This window comes from Alternaria arbusti, assembly GCF_024043155.1.
Source record: "Alternaria arbusti strain BMP 1465 chromosome Unknown scaffold_4, whole genome shotgun sequence".
Classification (NCBI taxonomy): Eukaryota; Fungi; Ascomycota; class Dothideomycetes; order Pleosporales; family Pleosporaceae; genus Alternaria; species Alternaria arbusti.
Genome location: NW_026249944.1, coordinates 2,294,656 through 2,319,400, shown reverse-complemented (window position 1 = coordinate 2,319,400; position 24,745 = coordinate 2,294,656). Strand labels below are relative to the sequence as shown.

The following is a 24,745-nucleotide window of genomic DNA, read 5'->3' as shown; positions in this document are numbered from 1 at the left end:
GACTACACCTCATGCCGTGCCTAGGGCTATCTTGTCATATTTAGAACCATGCAGGATTGCGATAACCAAATGGTGGCGGACCGCATAGCAATTTTCGGACATATATGTCGATTTCGGAACCGACTCGCCTCGTGCATGCTGGATAGTGGTAATTACGGCCTCAGCGCATGCATGCTCGCTTTGTTGTTGGGAAATATCAACATCACACGCGATGGGCGCTTGGGACTTCTGGAAAAGACATGGGCTGGACTCGAAGAGAGTAACAAGGTCCGGACGTACGCGCCGAATATCACAGCGTGGATGCTGGTTTTGTTCGACGAACAGTATCATCCACCAGAGATTGCATTCTTGAGATATTGACCGAAGGATCTCATTGAAGTTAGGACTATTTGCCTGTACTGACTATACTATGGCGGTCGTTATCCGACTGTATGACGCATTGTATTACAACGAGTAGTATGTCATTCTCAAGCTGGAGCTACCCGACAGGGTGAAGTGGGGTTTTCTCGGAACATACTGATCAATGGATGAGCAAAGCCCGGAGGTATTGACCAGCAAGCCACCTCTTTTGTGTAAACCATTCTTCAGTCGACTTAATCTAGTACCCAAACTAGAGTAGTCGCAAAGGTCAATCGATGGGCCAGCTTGCTTGTTCTCATCGATGGCCAAGATGTGCAGCTTTCATGGAGTAGATGAGAAAGCCGTTCCGCTTCGTGCACTTCTCATACACACTCGGTCTCTATTCTTGAACCGGAAGTCACAGCGCGCATCCTACGCACATTCAACACGCAACTCTGAGGAGATATACAATCCAACAGCCACACGCCCTCCCAACCGCGCTAGCGACGCCACTGTGCCCCTCGCCCCGCCAGCTCTGCGTCGACCCCACTTCGCGCCAACCTGTCATTGGACGCGCGTGCCCTTCGACGCACAACAACAAGTGTGATAGACTGCGCATGAAGGACCATCGCACCTGCAGCCTTTCTGTTCGCGATTGGACGAGTGTGCCCTTAATAGATGTGGCTTATTGACGTGTCAACGCCACGGCTCACCGGAGTCTGGGCACTTTGGGGGCGAAGTGAGGCTCTGTGGGAGCAATGAGGTGGGGAAGGTTGTCACGATGGAGATGGGAATGGGCAGGCAAGGCAAAGGAAAGACTTGTATTTCACTAACAAGGAGCGACCTAACTAGAAAGCAAAAAGGATAGTAAAAGCGAACTGTAACGAGTGTGTGTGGAATAAAAAATGAAGAGGCTGTAAAGACCGGAACAACTATAGCGACTCGAAGACGAAGCCCAAGAAAGCCCGTAGCACACCTCCATCTTACCCTCGTGGTCTTCTCTCTCGTTGCGACACAGCAATGCATGCCCTACTGAATGCTGTGAGACGTAGCGAACTAACGGATGTTCAGGGATGCGCGGCTACCGTGGCCCTTCTTGGCGTGGTCCTGTAGCTTGTCCTTGCGGTAGAATGTCATGGGGCAATCGTAGATGGGGCACTTGAAGCGAGGCGTTCCATGCTTCTTCATGTGGCGCCGCATTTCTTCGTTGCGACCGAAGGTCTCAGGGCAGCCTTCGGGGCAGCGAATGCTGGCTGCGTCGGTGGTGGGTGGGACTGGAACAGTCAAAACTGCTGGCGCTGGATTGGGCTGGAAGGCCGAAATAGGCTGGGTCCAGTCCGTGGTAGGCATGATTGGCTGATCATAGCCGTAAGTGTTGCTCAAGGGGTCTGGCCAAAGCAGCTGTGGGGCAAGTCCCAAGTTATTTCCAATATCTAGACGGTTCAACGAGGTGTTGTAGAAGCCAGTTTCGGGGTGCAATCCTCCACCAGGTGCCTGTTTTGGGTTGTTCGAGTTGTAATCGATGAGTGTGTTCAGTGTGGTTGGGAAGGCAGCTGAACCATGAGTGCGAGTCCCGTGATGCTGCAATCCTCCAGTGTGGTAGGCATCGAAGGCGGCAGGGTCCCAGGAATTGTCTTGACAGGGGTAGTGAGGTCCAGCGTGCTGCTCTGCCTGCGCATGTGGAAGAATTTCATTGGCCCGTGCAACTTGCTGGGGAAAGGAGGCGTAGCTGTGACCGGCGACTGGCTGATGGAAGGGCACGAAGAACGTGGCGCACCCGTCATTGTTGTATTGGTTCTGGTCTTGAGTGATCAAGCGCTGGGAGGCAGACCTGCATGATGTTAAAAAAAAAAGGTGACTCACACAAAGTCCTGATCGTCGTCGTTGTGGTATGCTCCAAACGCTGGAGTGTTGTTGGAGTCCCGTTCGGACGTCGTTGGAGGGAATTGCTGCGACATTGTGGTAATGCCGAGGCTGGTAGTATGGAGATCAGCGTTGTCCTGAGGATGGTGGGTAGTGGGTAGTATCGCTGAGTGGGTAGAAGGTATCTAGGTTGCTGGTGTAGCAAAGAGCAGGCTGACGGCGGAAATCTGTCTTCGACTGAGAGGCGGGATCGGGGAGTGCGGCTATTTGTAAGGCTAGGTATGAGACCGACTGCGAATTGAGCGGCACACAGCCTACGTGCCCTTTGAGGTCAATGCGCCCAAGTTGCCAGTCCCATCTGGAACGCCAGACAGGAAACCGGCTTGGCGCCTGCAGCCTCAAATCAAATACAAATATAAACCGGACGCCTACTGATGGCATGCGAAAGACGCCAAAATGACATTCGAGAAGTTCGCGTGCGATCTTTGTTCCAAGCGAATTGATACACAAGGAAAGCTGAAGTAAGCTAATAGACTAGCCCACTATGTAACAAGGCCTGACTAACACATAGGAGTAAGCATCTGAAAACACACACAAAGCCTTACAAATGCCGGACCTGTACAAGAGGCTTTGCTTCTCGTCTGGACCTCGAACGTCACATCAAATCTCAACACCGTGCGGGTAATGAACAGCACCGTTGCCATGTTGAGCGCTGTGTGTTCACTTCAAATCGAAAGGACAATCTCAGGAGGCATCAAAAGAAGAATCACCCTACCCTAAGCCATAGCTGCCGCGATGAATATAACGACAAAACACACTTGCAAGATCAACAGTCCAATACCATCAGTACTGCAAAGCCATGCAGTGTATCAAACTTCATGCAAGTAGCCACTTTGGGCGACTTGAACCGGCTGCGCGTCTTCCTGGACGCAGGCATGACAGTTGATACGAAGGCCGATGACGGATCCACTGTCTTGCATTGCGCTGCTAGAGCCGGCCAGGTAGAGGTGGTCAATTATCTGCTTGACGTTGGCGCAAGAGTGGATACAAGGAATGGAAGCGATCGATTGCCCCTACATGAAGCTATCTTAAGTGATAGCACCGAGACGTTCGAGTCTTTACTGGGGTTCATGACGCAAGAAGAACTTCGTGCTCCCGGACTCAAACTGAAGCACTACCTTTCACAAGCGGGTCATATTGGCATCGTTGATGCGTACCTCGCCCGTTTGGGGTGCGATTTTACAGACCAATCTGCCCCGAAAAAACTCGAATTTGCGATACATACAGGACACGAAGCACTTACGGCGAAGTTGATTGATGACCTTAGCATTGATTGCAATCATCGGCAAGGAAATAGCTATGCCCCAATACACTGGGTAGCGTTATTGGGACGGGAAAAAGTTATGCAAGTCTTTCTCGCTTCCAGCCGCGTCGACAAGACCTTGGAAACCTCCCGCGGCAAGCGAGCACTGCATCTGGCTGCCATGAAAGGGCATAAGGCTATTGTAGAGCAGCTCATCCATCATCCAACTGTTGATGTTAATTGCCGAGACAATCACGAAGCGTCGCCTCTGCACTATGCATCATCCAATGGCCATACAATGGTGGTAGAGCAGTTAATTCATCACTCGAGTGTGATCCTCAATTCCCAAGACAGGGTAGCGGCAACACCCCTGCATTATGCATCATCAAAAGGACACACAATAGTCGTAGAACAGTTGCTCAGCCTACCAAGTGCTGATGTCAATTGCCGAGACAATTACGGTGAGACACCTCTGCACTATGCATCATCAAAAGGACAAACAATGGTCGTAGAGCAGTTGATACGCCATGGAAGTGCTGATATTGACTGCCAAGCTATCAGTGCAGCAAAACCTCTACACTACGCAGTCTCTGAGGGGCATTGGGAAACGGCTTCCTTGCTACTCGCATACTCGGACTCAATGAGAGATGGTCACCGCATCTCATCTGATGTTTCATCAACAAGTCTCACATTCACCAAAGAAGATTTGCTTCACCGACTTCTAAAGCATCCGGACTTCGGAGGTCCGAACAAAATTCTTCCAGGAAGGCGTAAGACTATCCTTCAGGTCGCTGCTAGCAAGAATGATTGCGAAATGATCGCGTCTCTGCTAGCTTACCCAGACATCGACGTGAACAAACACGACGAAGCGTATGGTACAACTCCTCTGGTGACTGCTGTTGCAACCAACAAACTGGAAGCTGTGAAGCTACTTCTGCAGCACAAAGACATCGACGTAAACGCAAAGAAATGGAATTATTGGACAGCGTTGAGACATGCAAAAGCTCACAAGCACAACGAGATCGTCGACCTCCTCCTCTCCCACGGCGCCATCGACTACGACGCCAACGCACCATCAGCCGTACCAACAACCACACACATCGACAACTCGCAAAAGACCAGTTTGCAACCTGACCACGAAGCGCACTTCGATCCATTCGACGACGATATGGACGACGTACCAACCGAAGCTTGGGAAGAGTTTCTCGCCATGGAGGAAGGAATGGAAGAATGAAGACTGTTCTCGTCAGGCGTTGTGTGGCTTTGGTTTCTGTAAACACGGTCTTTACTACCAGCAATGATCTCTTTCCTTCAATAACATGTATCGGTAGTCTTTCGTAGTATCTTAATGACATCTCATTTCCCAAGAACGCACTTCGTGTATCGCGCAGTACGACCGCCACCATCAACCTTGTAATCATCAACGCGACCCAAGCAAAACGTGAAACGCATACATCGTCATAGTACCGGTAAACAAACCAAACTCTTAATACATGCAATACGTTCCAATCATACTATACTACATAATCTACACATACACCGCCCTCCACCATCTACAAAACCCCAAAATGCCTCTGCTGCAACTTATCAAAAGTCCTCGGCATAGAATCAATAGCCCGCATAGTCAACGGCGCCTTACTCTCAAGCACCTCCGCCAACCAAGCCCCAGCCTCCTCATCATACCCAACCCCATTCCTCTCATCGCTCTTAACCTGGCCAAAAGCCTTCGCCAACAAGATAATAGTCTTGTACCGCGGCAGCACACTAGCTTTGTTGAGATCATTCGGACGCAGCTCCATCCACTGGAAACCTTTGCGGTCGTTGCGGATGAAGTTGGGGATGAGTTCGCGCCAACCCGGGAAGCGGGGCATGAGGTATTCTTCGCAGATGGAAAAGGCGTCGATGATGTGGTTGCGGTGGATGAGCTGCTGGATGAGTTCGTTCCAGGTGAGGTTGTCGACTGTGAAGCCGTTGACGAGGAGGTCGCGGATGGTGCGTTGGGCGTCTTGCGCGGCGTTGGGGTTGTCGGCGTCGGACTGCGCGAGGAGACTGCGGATGTAGATGCGGGCGGGCTTGGCGAGGATTTGGCGGCGGTTGTCGGAGATGTGCGCTTCTTGGAAGCGTTGGAGGATCAGAGGGTCGGTGATGGAGGTGTCGTCTGGGACAGGGGCGCTCTGGTTCACGGCTTGGTGGAAGGTCTTGGTGAGTTTTGCGGCGGAAGTGCGCGCGAGGTCCCAGAAGTTTGCGACTTCGGCGTGGTTGTTTGCCTTCAGATGCGCCTCCATCATCGACGTGACGAGGGTCAGTGGTATAGCGTAGGTGCCGGACTCTGCTGCCATCGCTTCGACCTTTTGGAAAAGCTTCTTGCAGAGTTTATACGCCGATCTGGCGCTATAGAGCGAGATCATCAGGCCATAGTAGGACGCTCGAAGGTCATCGAAGCTGTCCACATCGTCAAATCGTTCATGTACTGGTTGTCGGTGCGCAATCTCCTGCGCTGTACTGGAGACGAGCATCTCTTCAAGAGCCTCTTCGACTCGAAGCAACTTGTAGTTTGGATGTTTGGCTCCTCTCCTCTTTAGCTGCCGGGAATCAGCCATACCAAGCGCTTGTAGTGAAGCTTGGCGGGAGCTCTCGGTTTGAGGAACCTGGCGCGCCTTCATCCTTTCGTGAGCTTCCACAGCTAGTTGATACTGCCCCTCCCTCAAGAAACCGGTCATCACTATGGCGTAGTGAAGTGCATGGACCCGGTATCCTTGTTCCGGCATTGTGACTCTCAGCAGTTTGTAAGCAGCGTTGGTCTGCTTTACTTCGACTAATGCTCGCATCAGACTGCCGTAAGTCCAGCTATCCAGCGGGATGTTGTTCTCGACCATTAGTTTGTATTGCTGCCTGCTACCCGCTAGGTCGCGGTCCATTGCGCGCTGTTGGATCAACAAGTTCCATGTATGTGAGAGAGGGTATCCGTGAAGTGTCCCTGCCTTATAACTGTTGAGCATGCCATATGCGATCGCTTCGGCGCCTTCTGGATCCCCCGCATTTAGAAAGGCTTCGACATAGCCCGCTCTTGCACGAACATCCGTGTCAAGTTGTATCCCCATCTGCTTGGCTTTGGAGAAGAGTGTCTCGAAAGCCTCAACATCACCTCTATGGGCACAGAAGTCGAGCAGAGGCCCGAAAGTTTTCACATCTGGTGCAACGCCATAGTCCAAGCAATTGTTGAAGCATTCCAGAGCACCATCGAGGTCCTCGGAACGGACGTAGGCAAGCAGTAAAATATTCCAACAAGCAGTATCCGGGGTCATCTGAAACTCTTCGTGTATGCGTTTGAACTGGGTGATGGTGCCATCGACATCCGCGCGTCGTGCATACACATACGGAAGTGATGAGAGTACGCTGATTGTCACTTCGTCTGGGTGATGTAATCGAAGCTCATTGACGTATTCGTCCACCTTCTCCACATTACCAACCCTGGCATACGTACGAATCAGGTACTTGAGAAGACCAGACCGTAGCGGCTTAGTTGGGTACCAGGTGCGTAAATCGTGTAGATGATCCTGAACACGTCCCAGGCCGCCTTTCGAAGAATGCTGATAGATCATGGACCTGATCAAGACCCGTGATGGTGGCCCTTCGGAAGTGCTTTCGTCCCCATAGAGATAAAGTTGCCGGTATCTTCTATATAGCTCGAGCGGAATCTTTCGCTGGTTGGTGTATTCTCGGTATTTTGGAAGGTCCAACATCTTTCGAATCGCGTGCTCGTAGCAAGTTGAAGTGGGGAGATTTAGAGAGTGGAGACTATCAAAGAGCCCGATGAAGTAATCCCAAACAAAATCATCGTCGAATTTTTCTGTAAGCAAGACGCGATCCATTACGTGAGGTACGAAGGACATGACAAAGCAGGCCAGATCACGCTCTCGAGATGGCGTAGATGTGAGTTCGTGTTGAAACTCCCTGACGTAACGCAAGAAAGACTTGAAATGTTCCAGAAGTTCTGGTAATGTTGCAGCCTGACCCCACAATTCTGGGAGTGTATTGCCGGTGCGAATCGCGTGGTATGTGGGAGTACCACGAATGGAATGCGCTTTCCGATGGAACTCTCTGAAGACACGAAACGCGAGATCCCACTGCTCGTCGAGAACGGCTCGTCGAAGGATTGCATCTATGCCACTATGCAGTATAACCTGACTGGGACCTCCTGATGCAATGGGCCTGGCGAGCTTGTCATAAAGTCGAACTGCCGGCCCTATCATCCCTAATGCAACGTAGGCTTTGATAGCTGCTCGGTGTGATGATAGCCGGCGCGCGGCTGGGCGAAGCCCGTCAAACACCTGAATGACTCGCTCCGGTACTGTAGGCTCACCGTCCTTGACAAGATAGTCCAGGAGCTGTACTCGCAGTGTCTCTACTTCCGCCAAGCGATCTTCGGGGATGCTAGTATACAACTGCCAAGCCAACTCTTGCTTCTCAGGTGGCGGAGAATCTAGTAACGTCTGCAATTCTGTGACTGCATCCGACCCTTGTAATAGCTCTACCGCATCCTTTTTGGCCTGTTCTACCCTATCCACATCCATTTGTGTTTCATCCTGCACAGGTTGCGCCTGTATTGTCGAAAAATGGCGGGCTCGAATCGCATACGGCTGTCGTCGCCTCTGTTCCATTGAACTGAGCGGGTTTACGGATAGTCTTCCAAGAAGCGCCAGGGTCTTTTCCGGGTACAGAAAGTCGAGCATTGGACCCTCGTGGGTTTTCTGGTCTGTATTGGCCTTGTTCGCCGCTCCATTGCCACCATCACCACCTGTTTCTTCGATAGTCGGGGATGCGGCCTGCCAAGACGAGAGACTGAGATTGCTTGCACCGTGGTGCCGAGGGGTTGGGTGCAACGTGCGCCGACTGCGTAGACATGGCTTCGGAGCGCGGAAGAGCTGGCGTCCGCCGGATTCGAGGCATGTCGAAGCACGCTCGAGCATCACCTGGAATGTAGGAAGCGCAGATGGGGCCGGCGCAGATTACCAGAGGCTTTGAAGAATTCTATAAACTGCCACTATTAGATATGATGGCAAGAGGACTGGGTATTGGGGTTTGCCCACACTCGTGCATGCCTCCAGCTATGCGATGAGGACTACTGTACAGGAAAAGCGGTGGAGGGGAAAACCAATGTACAGAGTGCTGACTCAGAAGAAGGAGACTAAAGCAAAAGACACAAGGGAAAGAACGAGTAGCGCGCGTGGCAGTGGCGGGCCCGATGTCTATGATGTCTCGAAAAGTTTACGGCGCGACAATGACCTGAGATTCCGATTCGCTTGGCAGGGCCATGGATAGCTCGCCAATTGATGCCCCTCCATATCAGCCGCATCCCCACAGTTGCACTCAACACCAGCTGCCCGGCCATGGATATCACCAAGTTCGTGACCGACTACCGGGAGTCGGCGTTCCTCATCGGTGATTACAATACCTACCATGAGCAGTTGTCGCGACGTCTCCGCATTGTGAACAAGAAACTCGGTCGGGCAACACCCAAGAACGCGAAATATGCTGTAAAGGCCCCGGTCACGGCGGAGGATATCAAGAACAACAATGAGTACGAGTCACGTGTAGGAGACGCATCCTGGAAGCTGACTGTGATAGGGCTCTTCACCTGCTCCTGCTCAACTCGGAAAGGGCATGGGCGCAGGCCATGGCTATGAAAGCCTCTCACTCCGACGAGAACGCCGACAAGAACATCACCGGCTCTACGCGTAAACACATCCTCTCGCGCTTACACAAGGCTACACAATACGCGAACCAGGTTATCGAACTCATCTCCAACACGAGCGCAAGCGGAGCATCAGAGACGGATGTGCTCGAAGCAAAGGCGTATGCCTACACTCTGGCTGGAGCGCATGAGTTTGAGAAGCAAGCCGAGGGCATCAAGAGCAAGAACGCGACGCCCCAGCGCTGGGCCCCGTGTCTCACCAAGTACTCAGCGGCGCGAGTCATCTACAGCGCTCTGCTGAAGGCTACGAGGAAGGACCTGTTCAAAGATGTGTTGGCAGGCACTACCGACCCCAGCATCCGCTATGCTGCCTATCAGAGTCGCATCCCACGTACAGTGGGTGTCCCGACTGTTGCGACCAAGTACTTCCCAAAGGACGACGCAGAGCTGGTCAAGGCCGTAGAGAAGCTCGACCCAGCAGCCCTGAAGGAAGAGGAAGCAGCTTCGTCCCGTAAGCAGCACAGATCGAACGAGAGGGTATCGCTAATAGTCAACAGACACCCAGATTACGTGGCGCGGCCGAACAGCAAACGTAGTAGACGCTGCGATTGGCCAGGCTCTAGCATCTGTCGATACCGCCTCCGCGGCCCTTGATCAATCTACGACTTCCACCTCATCGCCCAAAGACCGTGCCAACGCCTACGACGACATCCTCATTGCGAGCCAAGACGCGGTCGACGCAACACGAAGGGCGATTGAGGAGCTTGAGAAGGAAGGTGTCGATGAGGGCGATGCGCGCATGCAGGATCTTCGTGTCACGAATCTAGCGGTCAACTACGATCTCATTTCGTGGCGAGTCGGGCGCAACCGAGTGCTTATCGGCAAAGACGACGGTCTCACGTTCCCCGCGAATCCTCCGCAAAAGCCGCGCCGACCGCGCAAAGACGGCAAGGAATGGGTCGAACGGGAAGAGCCCACTGGCCGTAAGCTGGCGCGCTTACGGGAGCGCATCGCTTTGTACGATGCAATCCTGCAAAGTATTGACTCGGTCAAGGACCTCCGTGGTGCTGCTCGCGATACCGGATTCATTTCCGAACTCGACGGACAGCGTGCATACTTCCAGGCGCTGAAGTGCTTGAATCTGTCACACTCGTACGCATTCCTATCAACGCCAAAGCAAGCTCTAGCGCTTTGCAACAGGGCGTTAACACTGGCAAACCAAGCAGCATCTGCTCCACAATCCCAGGCGTCCTCAACATCCAACGCACCTAAGATGGAAGTCTCCGGGGAGCAGACAAAGACGCTCAAGGAGAATCTCGAAAACCTGAACTCGCACTACCGGGGTGTAGTGGCGCTGTCCCAACTATTCGCAAACTCTGATACCGCGTCCAAGGCCGGACTGGCAAACGCAGCGCCCGTTGTTGAGCGACTGAACGAGTACCCATCGTCGGGCTCGGTTGATCTGAAGAACCTAGTCACATGGCCTCCAAAGATCAAGCCGGTACCAGTCAAGCCTCTCTTCCTCGATGTGGCATGGAACTACGTAGAGTATCCCGGGCGCACGCCGCAAGCGCAGGTGCCAGAGCCAGAGCCAGAAGAGGCGCCGGTTGAGGAGAAGAAGGAGGAGAAGCCGCAAGCCAAGAAAGGTTGGTTCTCCTTTGGTAGATAGTCATAATCACCGTGCAGGTGGCAGGGATACATTCCATGGGGTCACCGTTGTTGCCCAAACGCTATCTCTACGATCAAGTGATCTTTCAACAAAACCGTACTGGTATATCCTTGGTGTAGCCGATACGAGACCCTGGAAATGCCCTTCTCCAGACTGTGCGATAGTTCGCGCTACGGCTGTCTATCCAATTTGAACCTCCCTATCTACGTGACAGCCACAAGCCGGAGACAAGATAGACGTGATTGGTCTAGTCAAAGGTACGCGCACAGACGTGCATGACCGCTGTGGGACTAGTGTAATTGAGCCTCAGGGGCAATACCATAAGCGCCGGTCAGCGTGAACCATCACGCGCCTGACGGGACGGTTGTTTCGTTTCAACGACCCTTTGTTCATGGGTCCTGTAGGACCGGGCGTGGCAATAATGGGGAGCCGTTGTGGAGGCTGAATGCGTGTGAATTGTGCTATGCCTTGCTTGTGACTAAGGGCTGAATCGCTGAGTAGGTCATCGTATGGTTCAGATTACCATGCTGAAGCTTGTACGACTGCAGGAAAACGGCCCGGCTCAAAAGAGACTGGAGGGACACTTGCGGGCAGCGTTCTGAGGTCATGCAGGTGGTTAGATCCTAATTTTAAATAAGGTGGGTATTATCGATACGGAGGGACCCCTATCACCAAAGCGCAGAGAACGGATCGCGTACCTGGTAGCTCAATCTCGTGCTCATTCCTCTCAACAGACAGACACACTCTTTCAACACTGCTTTGTAGCTGTTGCTTTTCTGTCCTTCAGTCTTTACAGTCGCTCCCTTACTTAATACACACACTCTTTTGAAGCTCCATCCGCTTGCTCGCGTCCTGTTTGGTGTACATCATCAAAACGTGCGCATTCGACATCCAAGGCATTCCCACCCGATACATCACCAGCTACTCGAGGAGCGCCACGCGTTTCTCGACCTAATTACCCACCACGGCTTCCGCACTGGCTACCTCCATCCTCCCTCGGCCCCAGGTCGACGATTCGTTCCGCAGACCCTCGATCCTGCAGGTTTTCGACCTGCCCGCCTTCAAGACGTCTACCACCGCCAACTTCGACGACAAGCTGCCGTCGATCGGCCACGATAGATCACGACCGTCCTCAAGCTCGACCGTGGCTTCCTACACCCAACAAAGGCATGGCAGCAATGCCTCGATTCAGCTGCCGTCACTAGCTACGCTAGCGTCGGCTGCGTCGAATTGCCCCGCTGCGAATATGAACAGTAATGATAATAATGATAATATGAGGAGAGATACGCCCGAGAAGAGAATGCCTTCACCCCCCAGGTACGTTTTCAGAATTACCCAAGCTCTCTTTGCGGTGGTGTGGGACAAGTGTGTACAAGCACAGATGCGTGAAGGGTTCTCAAACGGAATATTCGTAAAGACCTCCGCGTTGTTGTATTCACTCCTCGTGGACTATGAGAGCGTGGTGAATGGCTCCAGACTGGCAGTTGCGTCGGCGGCACAAACCGCCGGCCGTTCCGCTCGCACCTGCTGCTTATCACTGAAAGCTTGGCGTTTTCGCGACTTCTTTTCCAGCCCTCGCTAACCATGGAGAACAGTAAACCCGTTAATGGCCTCAGCATGACTTATGCAACCTCTGCGCCCGCAACCGCTGGTGGTCAGGCTGGCTCTCCGGTACGTACGATTGCGATGTTGGCGTCATGGCTCCAAGCCAGACGCCGATTTGTCTCTTATCCCCTTATCGATAGGTAGCCATTATCTACTTCTTCTGGCCTCGCGCTCGAGGCGACCTCGACGCATCGCATTCTTTCGCGATGTCGTCCAGAGACGAGCCTGATGGATTTTGGCAACACTGAAGTGCTCCTGCTGACAATCTGCAGCCGTCCTGCCAAAACTGCGCAACCTCCACCACCCCTCTTTGGCGCCGCGACGAATCTGGCGCTGTTCTCTGCAATGCCTGTGGTCTCTTCTTGAAGCTACACGGACGCCCGCGACCCATCAGTCTCAAGACAGATGTCATTAAGAGCCGGAACCGCGTCAAGACTGGCGGACCAGGTGGACGCAAGCGGGTATGCAAGTCAATCTACAACTCCTTCACAACTAACACATGACAGACAAGCGACCAAGGTGGTCTTCCTGCCGCGCACCCCGATGCTGATGGCCAGCTAGCCCTAGCCCAGCACCGCCGCGCATCTGGCAAGATCTCTTCTGGACTGTCCGACCGCTCGCAATCGCCCATCTCCCGCACCGGTACCCCGAACTTCAACCACCCCTCCAACATCGCACCATCACACTTGTTCGAGCAGGCCCTGCATGGCGGCGACTTCCACTCGCCCTCGCTACCAGGCTTTGGCATTCGTGCTCCGTCCCCCGCCAACTCTTCGATCAACGGCTCTCACCTCGAAGCCCCTCTCCCGTACGAGACTCTTGCCGCTCAGAACACTGCGCTCAAGACACGCGTCTCGGAGATGGAGCTCATCAACGATCTCTTCCGCAACCGTGTTAGCGAACTCGAACAGAGCGAGCAGTCAGCACGACAGACGGAATCAACCCTGAGGCAAGAGCTCGAGGAGACCAAGCAGCGAGAAGCGGACCTGAAGAGGCGGTTGGACGAGATCGAGGCCGAGAGCCCGCGACACAAGAAGATGAAGATGAGCGAATTCGTGGATGAGAGCCGCGCTGGCACGCCCATTAGCGCAATGGTCGAATAAGCACAACTGTTTCCTGATAAGGCGTTTCCTTTTATCAACTAATGACTGTTTCACGCATGCGGGGAGTGATCGAGTCGCACCTGCTGTGATCTCCCTGCGACGAGAGTTGGGCGTCGACGTCTGCTCTGCGCTCGGTCTTTACGACCATCTAATGTCCGATACCACTTCTTATCATGGTCCTTCGGGGCTGTGACTGTATTGTAATCTTTCTTTTTTGAGTCCGATACCAAGTGCTGATGCGAGGAGATGCGGTGGGCTGTTACGGCCGACATGGATGGACGGGTAGATGGATGGCATGGTTGGCATGGATGGGATGAGGTGGGAAGGGTCATGTTTACCAAAAGTCTTATATGGGAATAGCTTTCGTCGTTGAATTCGATGTGAGCACTACGATTGTTCTTGTTGTGTGTATCGTGTGAGTCTGGGTGCAGTGACATCCGTGATGAGTCCTGATAGTTGTGACCGAACGACTAACACTGGATACCACAAATTATATTGCTTGTCGTCTACATAGCATCATGTTTCATTATGCGAACATACATACAAGATAAAGCATATTCTTATCAGTGTACACATCATAGCTGCGTTATAAGTGTATCATGCAAAATGGATCATCTGGTTCCAACCCATCACTTATGTGGTGACACGTTGTGAAGCCTCGCGAACATCATACTTGACTGCTTTGGCTTTGGCTTTGCTTTACTAGCTTTTCTGGACTCTTGGAACTGATCAGAAGAATTGTCGCTAGCAGGTGTTTTACAGTCCTTACAGTCTTTACGCATCTTATCTGTACCCCACAGATGAGGTTCAGAACTGATATAAACAACGTGTTAGAGCCTATACACAATAGAGAACTATCTCCACTAAGGTTGTTGCATGGTTGGATTAAGCTTCGTGTTTGCATTCGGAAGAATATTGGGTTGCAATATGCATAAGTGTAACAATGTCGTGGTACCTCTTGAGATCGGTTGTGTCGGTTGAGGGGAATGTTTGTGGAGCGGTTGCAGAGCGATTGCAAACTCTGTAAAGACGGCGGGCTCTCAAGAATCCTCCGACATCTTCGCCTGACCTAGAAGGACTATAAGCAGCTAGGAGAAGTCATTACCACTCTCATAGACTTCACGACAGTCGACGAGGTAAAGGTTGTCGGGAGTAAACGGGGAGCGCTAACCCGATGTGAGCTCCCGCACGGACTCTTGGCGGCTAATCAACCCTTCAGCGAGTTTTTGCATCCACCTCCTCCATCCTCCTCCCACCACTCCCCATCCATTGAAGGACCAATTCATCTCCAACTCATCTCCACTCCGACCGTCAATACCATCACCATGGTTGCCATCGCTCGCTCCTTCGGCGCCGCCCGCGTGGCCGCCCGTGGCTTCTCCAACGCTGGTATGTCTCGCGCCTGCCGCAGCAGCTTAAGCCATTGGGTTTGAGCTCTGCAAGCTCATCAAGCAGCCATTGACCATCATCTTGCAGCCCGCGCTCCCCAGCAGAACACCCTCGTCGCTGCCCGCAGCGCCTTCCGCAACAACGCCGCCCGCAACGTCATTCAGAAGCGTGGCATCGTCGCCGAGTCCACCGCTGCCGCCATGGTCGCTGCCGCCAAGATCCAGGGTGCCGGTCTCGCTACCATCGGTCTTGCCGGTGCCGGTGTCGGTATCGGAACGGTTTTCGGTGGTCTCATCCAGGGTGTTGCCCGCAACCCTTCCCTCAGGGGTCAGCTCTTCCAGTACGCCGTTCTCGGTTTCGCCTTCGCTGAGGCCACTGGTCTTTTCGCGCTCATGATGTCCTTCTTGCTCCTCTACGTCGCATAGATGTGTGCATTGCATGGACTGCCGGACATTTGGGGTCAACGGTATGGGGGTGCCGCAAGGTGGAAAACTTTTCTTGCGGATGGGTGTGTGCATAGGGACGACTACTACCTCTTTTCCTACTCTAGTGGCCGGTCAGATTGTGTAAAACATGTACTTTAGACGAGCAATCTGAAGAGCAAGCTACCACCACGGCTCGCTTTCCTTACCCGGGTATATGTGCGGAAGCTGTAGCTATGGTAATGACATGTGCGGATGACTGACGTTGAACTCAATGGACTCGAATGGACCCTCCAAACCAATGCCGACGCTTGTCAATACCCGTGCCACGTTCCGTGATGAGCTACTGCTGTTCGAGCTGTCCGATATTGAGACTTGGTCATGCCAAGCTTTCGCTCGAGCTCGCTCTCAGGCTTGTAGGTGTTCAAGGCTCCCACCCCACCCTGACGCTGATGTTCGACTTCACACTCGTTGACTACTAAATAGTTCATCTGACCTGCCGCAGGTTGACAGTGTGACATTGGAATGGTTTACCCCAGAACCCCGCGATTTCGAGGCTGCCTCGGTACGACCCGCTACCGTGAGCGCAAGCTGGAGAACGAACAGACAGAGATGCTTTGACTCTGGAACTCACTCAAGGCCTGTTGCGTCGTGTACCTGGATATCTAGGAGCGCATATCGTGTGGGTGGATGGTAACCGTATTCCCATTGTTGTTGTTCGACAACCTGCGGCACGAAGGAAGCAACGGATACCAGGTACGGGCTTAGCAACATTAGTTCGAAGTACCAAGCTGACTGTCAATTGATAGAATCGAATGCACAGTTGACACGACTTGGAGCTCCCCGAGTTGAAAGCGATCAGAGCCCCCGCGAACTTCGCACGTCGCTACGACCCTCCCCCGATCGAAACACGCGCGTAATACACTATCTCGAATGAGAAGGAATGATTGAGACTATGAGACTATAAAGGGCAGCATCTAGCAATCGTCTGGGTAGAAGGATGCTGTGGCTAGCCGTGAGTAGATCAGCATGCAGCGTCGCATGGCAAAGTCCGCGCGGCGCACGTCTCCATCGCCTCCGCGTTTGGTCCCAGTTCGACGTGATACTTGCTACGGTCACAGAAGAAGCAAGAGCTGCTGCGCAAGTCGTATAGAGATACCGAGGCTGCGTTGTTTCAGATCTGCGTCTGGGTAGATGGTGAGGCTGTTTCCGAAACACGATACGTGAACGCTCCAACCCTCCTCCCAGGACCGGACATCGGAAACCAAACAACCACACTCTTCCTTGCCGACTGCGGAACATGCAATGCATTCGAACACTGCAATGGTGCATCTTCATACTCGGCTCGTACCAAGACCGTGAAACTAGGCAAGGTGGGTTTCGTGATAAGCTTCGATATCTGACGCGGCGAAGCTTAGATGTTTGGCTGTGCGGGTATCACCTCTCCGGACTGTGGTATTTAGAGCTCGATGTCTTCTTGAGTTGAATTGAGCAAATAACATCCTATCAGTACTATCATCTTGTAATATCTGTGCCGGTCACTTCTATTCAGTTTCAATCTACTCACTACCAATACTTCCAAATCCCCCCAATCAGCAAACATGCGTTACACAGCCTTTGTCGCCGTTGCTGCTTTCTCCAGCGCCGTCTTCGCTACCGGTAGGTTTTGATAAGAATAAAGAAGTATGCTTCATTGGACATCTATCTAACACATCCCAGCCAGCCCCCAAGACGACGTTGCCTCCATCCTCGAGGCTCTCCGCACGAACAACCCCGAAGATGCCGATGCCGCCGCCTCAGCCATGAAGGTTAAGCTCCGCCGTCAGGACGACGTGAGCTCCATCCTCGCCGCACTCGAGGCCAACAACCCCGACGATGCCGCCGCAGCCAAGCAGGCCATGTCCTCTACATCCACCACCAAGCGTCAGGACGACGTATCCCACTGCCTCGACAACCTCGCGCAGGTCGACCCCGCGGCCGCAGCAGCAGCCCGCCGCGACATTAAGAGCCGCAGCATCGACATCCGCGACATGGAGAAGCGTCAGGACGACGTCGCCTCCATCCTTGCAGCCCTCGCGCAAAACAACCCCGATGACGCCGCCGCCGCTGCTCCCGCTATGAGCTCCACCCCCAAGTCCGTTACTAAGCGCCAGGACGTGTCCCACTGCCTCGATGATCTCGAGGCTGTCGACCCTCAGGCCGCTGCGGCTGCCCGTCGCGACATCGAGAGCCGCGACGTCGAGAAGCGCCAGGACGATGCAGCCCACTGCCTTGACGCGCTCGCCGAGGTCGACCCTGAGGCTGCTGCTGCTGCCCGTCGCGATATCGAGAAGCGTCAGGATGATGTTGCGTCTATCCTTTCGGCGCTGGCTCAGAACAACCCTGATGATGCTCAGGCGGCGCAGACTCTTGGTAAGCGATGGGTTGCGTAGGTGCGAGATGAAGGGGTAGGGGATTGAGTTGTTTGGCTTTGGGGTTTTGGATGGGATATAATGGCTGGGTGTACATATAGTTTAGGGCTGGTTATGGATTTGTACATGATACGGGATGGCTTAGGCTCGGCTCTCACTAATGCACTCGTTTGGCCTGGTATCTTTGATGAGTGTTTTTGCAAAGTCACTAAATGTGAACTAATATTCCGGGTCTTGTTTGATTCACTGTTCTTCCGTTGTTACCATGATAGCATCAATGCCGCTTCAACACTATAAAGTCGATGTTGTACCAAAGTTGACCTGCCCCTCTACTACCCCGCACCACGACAAAGATAACAAACATCACCAAATCCTTCTGCTCATGCTTACAGAATGGCTTATCGCTTGTGATCCTTGTTATACAAACGTTGTATCTCCAAAATTTGTCCAGTTTCTCCATCAGACACGATGGCCGAGTGGTCTAAGGCGGTAGATTTAAGCCCTGCTTGGATCTCTACTACAGAAATGTGCGTGGGTTCGAACCCCACTCGTGTCAAGCTGCTTATTTTGCTCTTTTTGCCATTTTTTTGCGTTCGAAAATGGGGGTGAAGTATCTTTTTGGCGGTGGTGGTGGTAAAATGTTATCGAACCGCAACTAGAGTGATGGTGGGGTATACCCGCAGATCCCGCTTGTGTTGAAACCAACGCTTTGCTTTTTTGCATTCCTTTATCCTCTGATCGAACTACCTCTTTTGGTGGAAAGCCACTGGAGCATCAACCTGCGATTTCGACGATTGACAGAGATAGCTCTCGAAGAGCAAATAATGTTCAAACACATCCACGATTGTTGTATGCTTCACGAAGAATATTATGATGGTATGCCATTTAGGAAGGAATGTAGGCCGAATACTGGTTCATGCATGCATAGGTGGCGTAGAACAAGGTACGCATGCCGACACGTTGTTGACATCCTAAAGAAGAGATAGCACCCGATGTTTTATTGAAGCTACCTAACAGCTTCGCGTGAAATATCTCAATTATTCGAGGAAGAACATTGTTGGGTAGATGCTCCTGGCGAACACATCCCAATTCGTTCTAGTCCTGCTCCGTATCTGAATCCCGCCCCTGTAGCTCCTCTTTCTTCTTCCGTCGCCTACAGCCTTCCTCCTCAATCAGTTCCATCAGCCTCCGTGGTAGGCCTGCATGCGGGCTCCCATCTCCTAATATTTCCGCACTAGTCTCTAGAAACCTCTGCCTAAAGAACCACCATAACGCTCCGTCAGCAGTCTCAGTGCCGTCCGGTCGTGGGTAGAAAGGGTCATTCCTCATAAACGCAGCGCACGCCTGCTTCAGCCCAGCTTCGTCCATGGACATGTGCCTCACACAGTCAAAGTCTAGAATCCATATGACGTGCTTGCCGAGATAGTGTGATGGGAATGATGTTCGTGTTGATGAGGCTCGCGGAGGTGCAAGTACGAACTCGACGTCATTGGCATCAACTTTGGCGCCCCAGTGCATCATGGCAAGTGCGTCTGCCATAGTTCGCGCATATGCGACGTAATCGAGGCCGAGGTCTTCCATCTGGTTGATGTGTAAAGGAACATTTCGCAGGCTGAAGCGCTGGAAGCGCGACGTGTTTGTTGCTTCGCGCTCTCTTCGTCGCCCCAAATAGGGACGGATAAGACAACAGTCGTCATCTTCGTTCCCTTTCACAAAGGCCGAGAGTGACGTGTTGCCTGCGCAGAACAGGTCTACGATCTTGTCGCTGATAGATCGAGGTATCTTAGGAATGCGTTCTGATATAAGCGCTCTGCACTCGGTGAAGCCGGCAGGGAAGCGGTGGAGATTCTCAACCCACCACATATTGTTCGAGTATATTAACGACTGACACTGTGGTATGGCCAGAGGCATTGAAGGTCGATGCTCGTTTGCGCTCTGAATGATTTGCAGATGCATATTGTAGTCGTTAGTGACAGATCGTCCGGGTCCTCCATCTTCGCGTTTAATGGCAAGATTCGTGCCATCTTCAGCAGCCCAGACGCTGCCGCAAAACCCCTTGCCGATGCAGCGGTAGGGGTTGTTGGTGTTTGACATAATAAAGGTATTCCAGAATTAGTGTTGGTATCGGTCTGATCGCAACTGTATATTATGGTGTAGTTTAGCATCGGAATAGATGCGGTGAAATATTCAAATATAGAGCACGTTTGACTCAAACCAGTACCATGGTTGAGAAACGCTGTATCCATACATGACTTTGCGTTGTAATACCTACAACGGCAACTTCCCCACCAGTTGCACAGCCTAAACAGATGTGTTTCAGGCAAATTGTACGTCGACCACAAGGCTGTGGAAATGAGTGTCAGGGTGTGGCTGTGCCATTGGTGTTGTTGCCTAACGGGACGACCGTGCCGTACAGTAGGTGGCCTAAGCTTGCTATGCAATCAGCATATAACAACAGACAATACAGTCTCGTTTAGAGTCTACATCGACTTCAAAGAAGCCCATCTTACCATCCTTACATCACGTGTCCTCCAACCTGATCATGGGTCAAGAACAGTCTCAGCCATCAGCATCGCAGCGACCTCCAGAGCCGCAGCTTAGCGAGGAAGAGCGCGCACAGCTCCAAGCTGAGGTATGGTCTTAGTGTTCGACCATACACGCAATGCTGACAAGCTCAAAGATGCGCGCAAACCAGCAGGCGGCCCTGGATAAGCGTCTTAACCAACCAAGGAAGTCGTCGCCAGCAGGCGCTCAATCAACAAGGAAGCCAACTGCCCTGGAGGAAGCAAGCAGGGAGAACACCGGGTGGCGCAACGCCGACGCGCAGGCGGAGTTCAGGAACTGGAACTGATGTTGTGTCTTGTAGCTAAGCCGGCGCGAAATGTGACGCTCCACGAACAGGGATGGGGTTTGTCTCTCGGAGTCCGGCGTATTGGAGTCTACAACCGATATTTGACAACGTCATTTTCTTCTCATTCTGATTCTCTCGCGTCTTGATTCGGTGATGGAAGGCATAAAGCAGGTGTTTGGTGCTGTGCCTCAGCAAGCTGAAATGAAAGCAAGGGGCCAAACGGACATTCGCGGGGAAATGCCCACGCCAGTCGCTCGCTAGCGGCTTACATAACCGAAGATCTTCCGCCGCCCAGCCCAAATCACCTGCATCGTACATCTCAATTGCACTCATATACCCATCTCGCTGTCGCCACTATGCCGGAACAGCGCGTCGCAAAGCGCAAGACGCACACCAAGTCGCGAAAAGGATGCTTCCAATGCAAGCAGAGACATACTAAAGTAGGTGTTCACCTTCGATCCAGCTTCCGTCTTCACCAGCCAATCACCGCGTGCTGTGCGATTTTCTGTACCTATCCGGCGGATAGTGCTCAAGTGCTATGAGGATCCGAAGCTATGGCTCTTCTGCAGTGATCCGTGTCGTCGCTTACCATGTCGTACAGTGCAATGAAGCGCGCCCGCGCTGTGGGAACTGTGTTCGCCTGGATATCCATTGCCATTTCCCTGCAATACCGGATAGCTACTCGGGCTCCCCACAACACAGTCCAGGCGTTTCTTCTCCGTTTGTGGATACACATCATGCTGAAAGTCCCGAAACAAGTCCCGCAAGTTCCGAGCTTCCGCTCGCAGACCTCCGTTTGCTGCATCATTGGACAAAAGCGTGCGCCAAGTCTCTGCATCCAAATCCTGCAACTAGAAGTGTCGTCTGGCAGGTAAGGCTCGTCCACTCCGATAGACTATGTGGAATTGTTGAACTGACTGTTTCGCTCTGCAGAATGAGTTCATTGAACTAGGCTTCGACTATCCTTTCCTTCTTCGTGGTTTTCTCGCCCTTTCGGCAGTCCATCAAGCATCCTTGCTTCCGCCCAACGAGCGGCAGAGCCTTTTGCTCCAGGCAGATTCCCACATCAGCCGAGCCTTGGACACTTACCGAAAGAATCTGGAGACGCCGAACGTTGAGCTGGCAATTCCGATGTTCATGCTGTCTTCGATAATCTTGACGTACAACTTCGGTTCGGCGCAGCTTGAACGCCCCGAGGATCCCATTCGCGCTCTCCACCACTGCTTCATGTTATTGCAAGGCATCAAGGTTGTGGTGATACCTCACTGGGACCAAATCAAAGACAGCTCGGTGTTTGCTCATATGACAGATATGGCGTCTCCTGAAGCGCTAGATGCGTTGGACACGCTCGCAAGGGAGGAGAATCCTCAAGAGATTCTTCGACTGAAGGAACTTACGGAACTCCTACTAGACAGTCAGGACAAGGAGGCCTGCGCTACAGCTATCGACGCACTCAACGCGACCTGGCTCCGGTTCCGGCACATATCACCCGATCGCGACGAGTACTCCCTTCTCTTTCTTTGGCCTGCGAGGTTGGAGACCCATTTCTTCGATCTCCTCGCAGCTCACAACCCTGTGACATGCATCATTACAACCCATTTTGCAGCAATGCTGGCCCAATGTCGCCCGGTATGGTGGGTGGTAAAGTGGCCCCAATGGCTTCTTGCTGCCTGCGAACATTTGCTAGCAGCGACACCAGATCTTCTAAAATGGCTCGACTGGCCGCAACAGATCATTCATGCTCAAGCCGGGAGCGCAACGACCACTCCGACAGCCTCGTGAGGATCTGAGTTACACCGAGTTGTATCCATTTTGTTGTCGCAGCCAATAACTCGTTATCTCCTATCGCGGGGAGTGAACCTGACCGGGTGTCCTTGTGCTTTGGCAAACCACCTCTTGGCGCATCCTAAAGTCGTGGGTTGTTTTGGCGAAGTCTTTTCGCATTGATCAACAATCTGGGACCAAATAAATGGCGGAGCTTGCGAAGCTCGCGAGAGGCTGTGCAATTCGCACAATCTCAACGAGGCACTGCAGTTGTTGATACGCCGTATTGGACGGGGTGCCGCACGATTTAACCCCCAAATCAACCCACTAGTGCGGCAGAAGCCATACGGCCGATACGGGGCCCGCAAAAAAACGTCTCGGCTCGGCAAGCGCTCTTGGCAGCGTATTTCGCATCACGTATTCCGTACAGCCAGGACGCGAACGCATCCTTAGCTTGACGGGCTTGACCGAGGAGCGATACGAAATTGTTGTTAAAATGTTCGAGAAGCCCACTTCGAGAATGATCACACCTGCATTCAAGGACGCATTACCTGCGTTCGTCTTCAACTCGACTCAACATGTCCGACACGGAACCATACCGCCCAGCGCTTGACGACCCAACCGCCTACGTTCTATACCGATACATCCCAAACCGGATAGCGGCAATCATCTTCGTCGTCGCATTCGGTCTTACCACCTTTTTGCACATCTTCCAATTCATCAGAAGAAAGACGTGGTACTTCGCACCACTAGTGATTGGAGGTCTATGTAAGATTGCATAGCCAGTCTTCGCGATGATGTTGCTGACATGATGCAGTCGAGGTCATAGGTTACATCGGACGCTACCTCTCACACGACGATGTCTGGGCACTCGGTCCCTTCATTATGCAGTCGCTGCTCATCTTACTTGCCCCGGCACTATTCGCAGCCTCCATCTACATCATACTGGGTCGGATAATCCTCTTAGTCGACGGAGAGCGCTACTCGCTAATTAGCCACAAGTGGCTTACGAAGACGTTCGTAGCAGGAGATGTGTTCAGCTTTATGTTGCAAGCCGCAGGTACGTTACCACTTTGACGCAGCTTCCGGGACTATGGCTAAATATTAGTATAGGCGGTGGCATCCAAGCAATGGGCACGCTAGACGCCCTGCATACCGGTGAAAAGATCATCATCGGTGGTCTATTCGTCCAACTGCTCTTTTTTGGCTTTTTCATCGTCGTCTCCGCGGTCTTCCACTACCGTGTCTCCAGAGACCTTCCGCTAAAGAGGCGCTACAGCCCCTTCTCGTGCTTCAAGTCTCGACAATCTCATGAGATCGTACAAACCTGGACCACCGTATCCCGAGCCAATCTTGACGAACTACCCTGGAAGCGCCACCTATTCAACTTATATTTCGCAAGCGCGCTCATCATGGTTCGAAGCATCTTCCGTGTCGTGGAATACCTCGGAGGAAACGCAGGATATCTCCTCAGTCACGAAGTGTACCTGTACATCTTCGATGCACTGCTGATGTTCTTTGTCATGGTTGCTTTCAACTGGACCCATCCAAGTCAGGTCACGGACGCACACCAGAAGAGACTGCGAAGCGCTTCGCCTATGGAACTTCAACATTCTCGCGATCTGTCGACGAACGCGGACGAAGAGCATATGATGGGACATCGGGAGGCTAAGAATGGTGTGAGGACTGGTGGCAGGAGGGATTCGAGGAGCCATGGCAGGACTGGATCGAGACGTTCTAGTAGCAGGCATGCCTCTGGGCGTTGAGAGCAGGGGTGAATCTATCGATTATGACACCAAGAGGAGGACTTTATCTGAATCTAGCGACTAGAGCATAGGAACTGATGACGTTCCCGCAAGAAGTAGGCGACAAGCTGTGCGCCAGTACGTCCCCTACGGAAAGGGGCGCGGAATACCGAGATTTTCCAAAGAGGAAGCTTGAGCGAGATGCATCGGTAGCAAGTGTCATGTGCATGGCAATGACGTCATTTCAGTTTGGGAATCAGAATTTCCGACTTCACTAGGAAGTTACGTTCGATTAGATAGCATCAGTGCGTAGGAACAGGTCACCTCAGAGACATGAAAGTAACATCCGTAATTTCATCTACATGCTTAATGCAATGCAGCCGATGAAAGATTCCACCCCTTCATGTTGGTATTTGTTTCCTCCTCGCACTCCAGAGAAAGGGTATGCTTCCGCTATGACTGTAATTGTACCCTGACTTCATTCTGGAATGGGGCCTGTAGAAAGCCACGACTCCAGTTCCTTCTCTTGTTTTTTTAACACATCCCAGCCCTTCTACTCAGGACGGTGGTGATGGCCGACCACCGA

General features: G+C 52.5%; 11 protein-coding genes and 1 non-coding gene across 12 annotated transcripts; 9 read left to right on the top strand and 3 right to left on the bottom strand.

Annotated features, from left to right (window-relative positions):
- Positions 1 to 1,395: 1,395 nt before the first annotated feature.
- Positions 1,396 to 2,297, bottom strand: J4E86_004415 (uncharacterized protein; the record flags this gene model as incomplete). The annotated part of the gene is made up of 2 exons (XM_051444956.1): positions 1,396 to 2,170; positions 2,203 to 2,297. The coding sequence occupies 2 exons, from the start codon at positions 2,295 to 2,297 to the stop codon at positions 1,396 to 1,398; spliced, it is 870 nt and encodes a 289-aa protein (XP_051304581.1).
- Positions 2,298 to 4,007: 1,710 nt separating this feature from the next.
- On the top strand, positions 4,008 to 4,739 carry J4E86_004414 (uncharacterized protein; the record flags this gene model as incomplete). Its single annotated transcript, XM_051444955.1, has 1 exon — positions 4,008 to 4,739. One exon carries the CDS (start codon positions 4,008 to 4,010, stop codon positions 4,737 to 4,739), a length of 732 nt encoding a protein of 243 aa, XP_051304580.1.
- A 319-nt stretch (positions 4,740 to 5,058) lies between these two features.
- J4E86_004413 (uncharacterized protein) lies at positions 5,059 to 8,410 on the bottom strand (the record flags this gene model as incomplete). The annotated part of the gene is given in 2 exon segments (XM_051444954.1): positions 5,059 to 8,347; positions 8,364 to 8,410. 2 exon segments carry the CDS (start codon positions 8,408 to 8,410, stop codon positions 5,059 to 5,061), a joined length of 3,336 nt encoding a protein of 1,111 aa, XP_051304579.1.
- A 485-nt stretch (positions 8,411 to 8,895) lies between these two features.
- J4E86_004412 (uncharacterized protein) lies at positions 8,896 to 10,869 on the top strand (the record flags this gene model as incomplete). Its single annotated transcript, XM_051444953.1, has 3 exons — positions 8,896 to 9,086; positions 9,134 to 9,711; positions 9,758 to 10,869. 3 exons carry the CDS (start codon positions 8,896 to 8,898, stop codon positions 10,867 to 10,869), a joined length of 1,881 nt encoding a protein of 626 aa, XP_051304578.1.
- A 1,584-nt stretch (positions 10,870 to 12,453) lies between these two features.
- J4E86_004411 (uncharacterized protein) lies at positions 12,454 to 13,577 on the top strand (the record flags this gene model as incomplete). The annotated part of the gene is made up of 3 exons (XM_051444952.1): positions 12,454 to 12,540; positions 12,747 to 12,935; positions 12,981 to 13,577. The coding sequence occupies 3 exons, from the start codon at positions 12,454 to 12,456 to the stop codon at positions 13,575 to 13,577; spliced, it is 873 nt and encodes a 290-aa protein (XP_051304577.1).
- Positions 13,578 to 14,902: 1,325 nt separating this feature from the next.
- J4E86_004410 (uncharacterized protein) lies at positions 14,903 to 15,391 on the top strand (the record flags this gene model as incomplete). Its single annotated transcript, XM_051444951.1, has 2 exons — positions 14,903 to 14,966; positions 15,054 to 15,391. The coding sequence occupies 2 exons, from the start codon at positions 14,903 to 14,905 to the stop codon at positions 15,389 to 15,391; spliced, it is 402 nt and encodes a 133-aa protein (XP_051304576.1).
- Positions 15,392 to 16,989: 1,598 nt separating this feature from the next.
- J4E86_004409 (uncharacterized protein) lies at positions 16,990 to 17,820 on the top strand (the record flags this gene model as incomplete). Its single annotated transcript, XM_051444950.1, has 2 exons — positions 16,990 to 17,047; positions 17,108 to 17,820. 2 exons carry the CDS (start codon positions 16,990 to 16,992, stop codon positions 17,818 to 17,820), a joined length of 771 nt encoding a protein of 256 aa, XP_051304575.1.
- Positions 17,821 to 18,261: 441 nt separating this feature from the next.
- J4E86_004408 lies at positions 18,262 to 18,355 on the top strand. Its single transcript has one exon. It is a non-coding gene; the product is annotated as a tRNA-Leu (tRNA).
- A 539-nt stretch (positions 18,356 to 18,894) lies between these two features.
- On the bottom strand, positions 18,895 to 19,893 carry J4E86_004407 (uncharacterized protein; the record flags this gene model as incomplete). Its single annotated transcript, XM_051444949.1, has 1 exon — positions 18,895 to 19,893. The coding sequence occupies one exon, from the start codon at positions 19,891 to 19,893 to the stop codon at positions 18,895 to 18,897; it is 999 nt and encodes a 332-aa protein (XP_051304574.1).
- Positions 19,894 to 20,341: 448 nt separating this feature from the next.
- Positions 20,342 to 20,650, top strand: J4E86_004406 (uncharacterized protein; the record flags this gene model as incomplete). Its single annotated transcript, XM_051444948.1, has 2 exons — positions 20,342 to 20,431; positions 20,480 to 20,650. The coding sequence occupies 2 exons, from the start codon at positions 20,342 to 20,344 to the stop codon at positions 20,648 to 20,650; spliced, it is 261 nt and encodes an 86-aa protein (XP_051304573.1).
- A 356-nt stretch (positions 20,651 to 21,006) lies between these two features.
- J4E86_004405 (uncharacterized protein) lies at positions 21,007 to 22,432 on the top strand (the record flags this gene model as incomplete). The annotated part of the gene is made up of 3 exons (XM_051444947.1): positions 21,007 to 21,090; positions 21,252 to 21,521; positions 21,584 to 22,432. The coding sequence occupies 3 exons, from the start codon at positions 21,007 to 21,009 to the stop codon at positions 22,430 to 22,432; spliced, it is 1,203 nt and encodes a 400-aa protein (XP_051304572.1).
- Positions 22,433 to 22,992: 560 nt separating this feature from the next.
- On the top strand, positions 22,993 to 24,180 carry J4E86_004404 (uncharacterized protein; the record flags this gene model as incomplete). Its single annotated transcript, XM_051444946.1, has 3 exons — positions 22,993 to 23,182; positions 23,232 to 23,474; positions 23,528 to 24,180. 3 exons carry the CDS (start codon positions 22,993 to 22,995, stop codon positions 24,178 to 24,180), a joined length of 1,086 nt encoding a protein of 361 aa, XP_051304571.1.
- Positions 24,181 to 24,745: the final 565 nt, after the last annotated feature.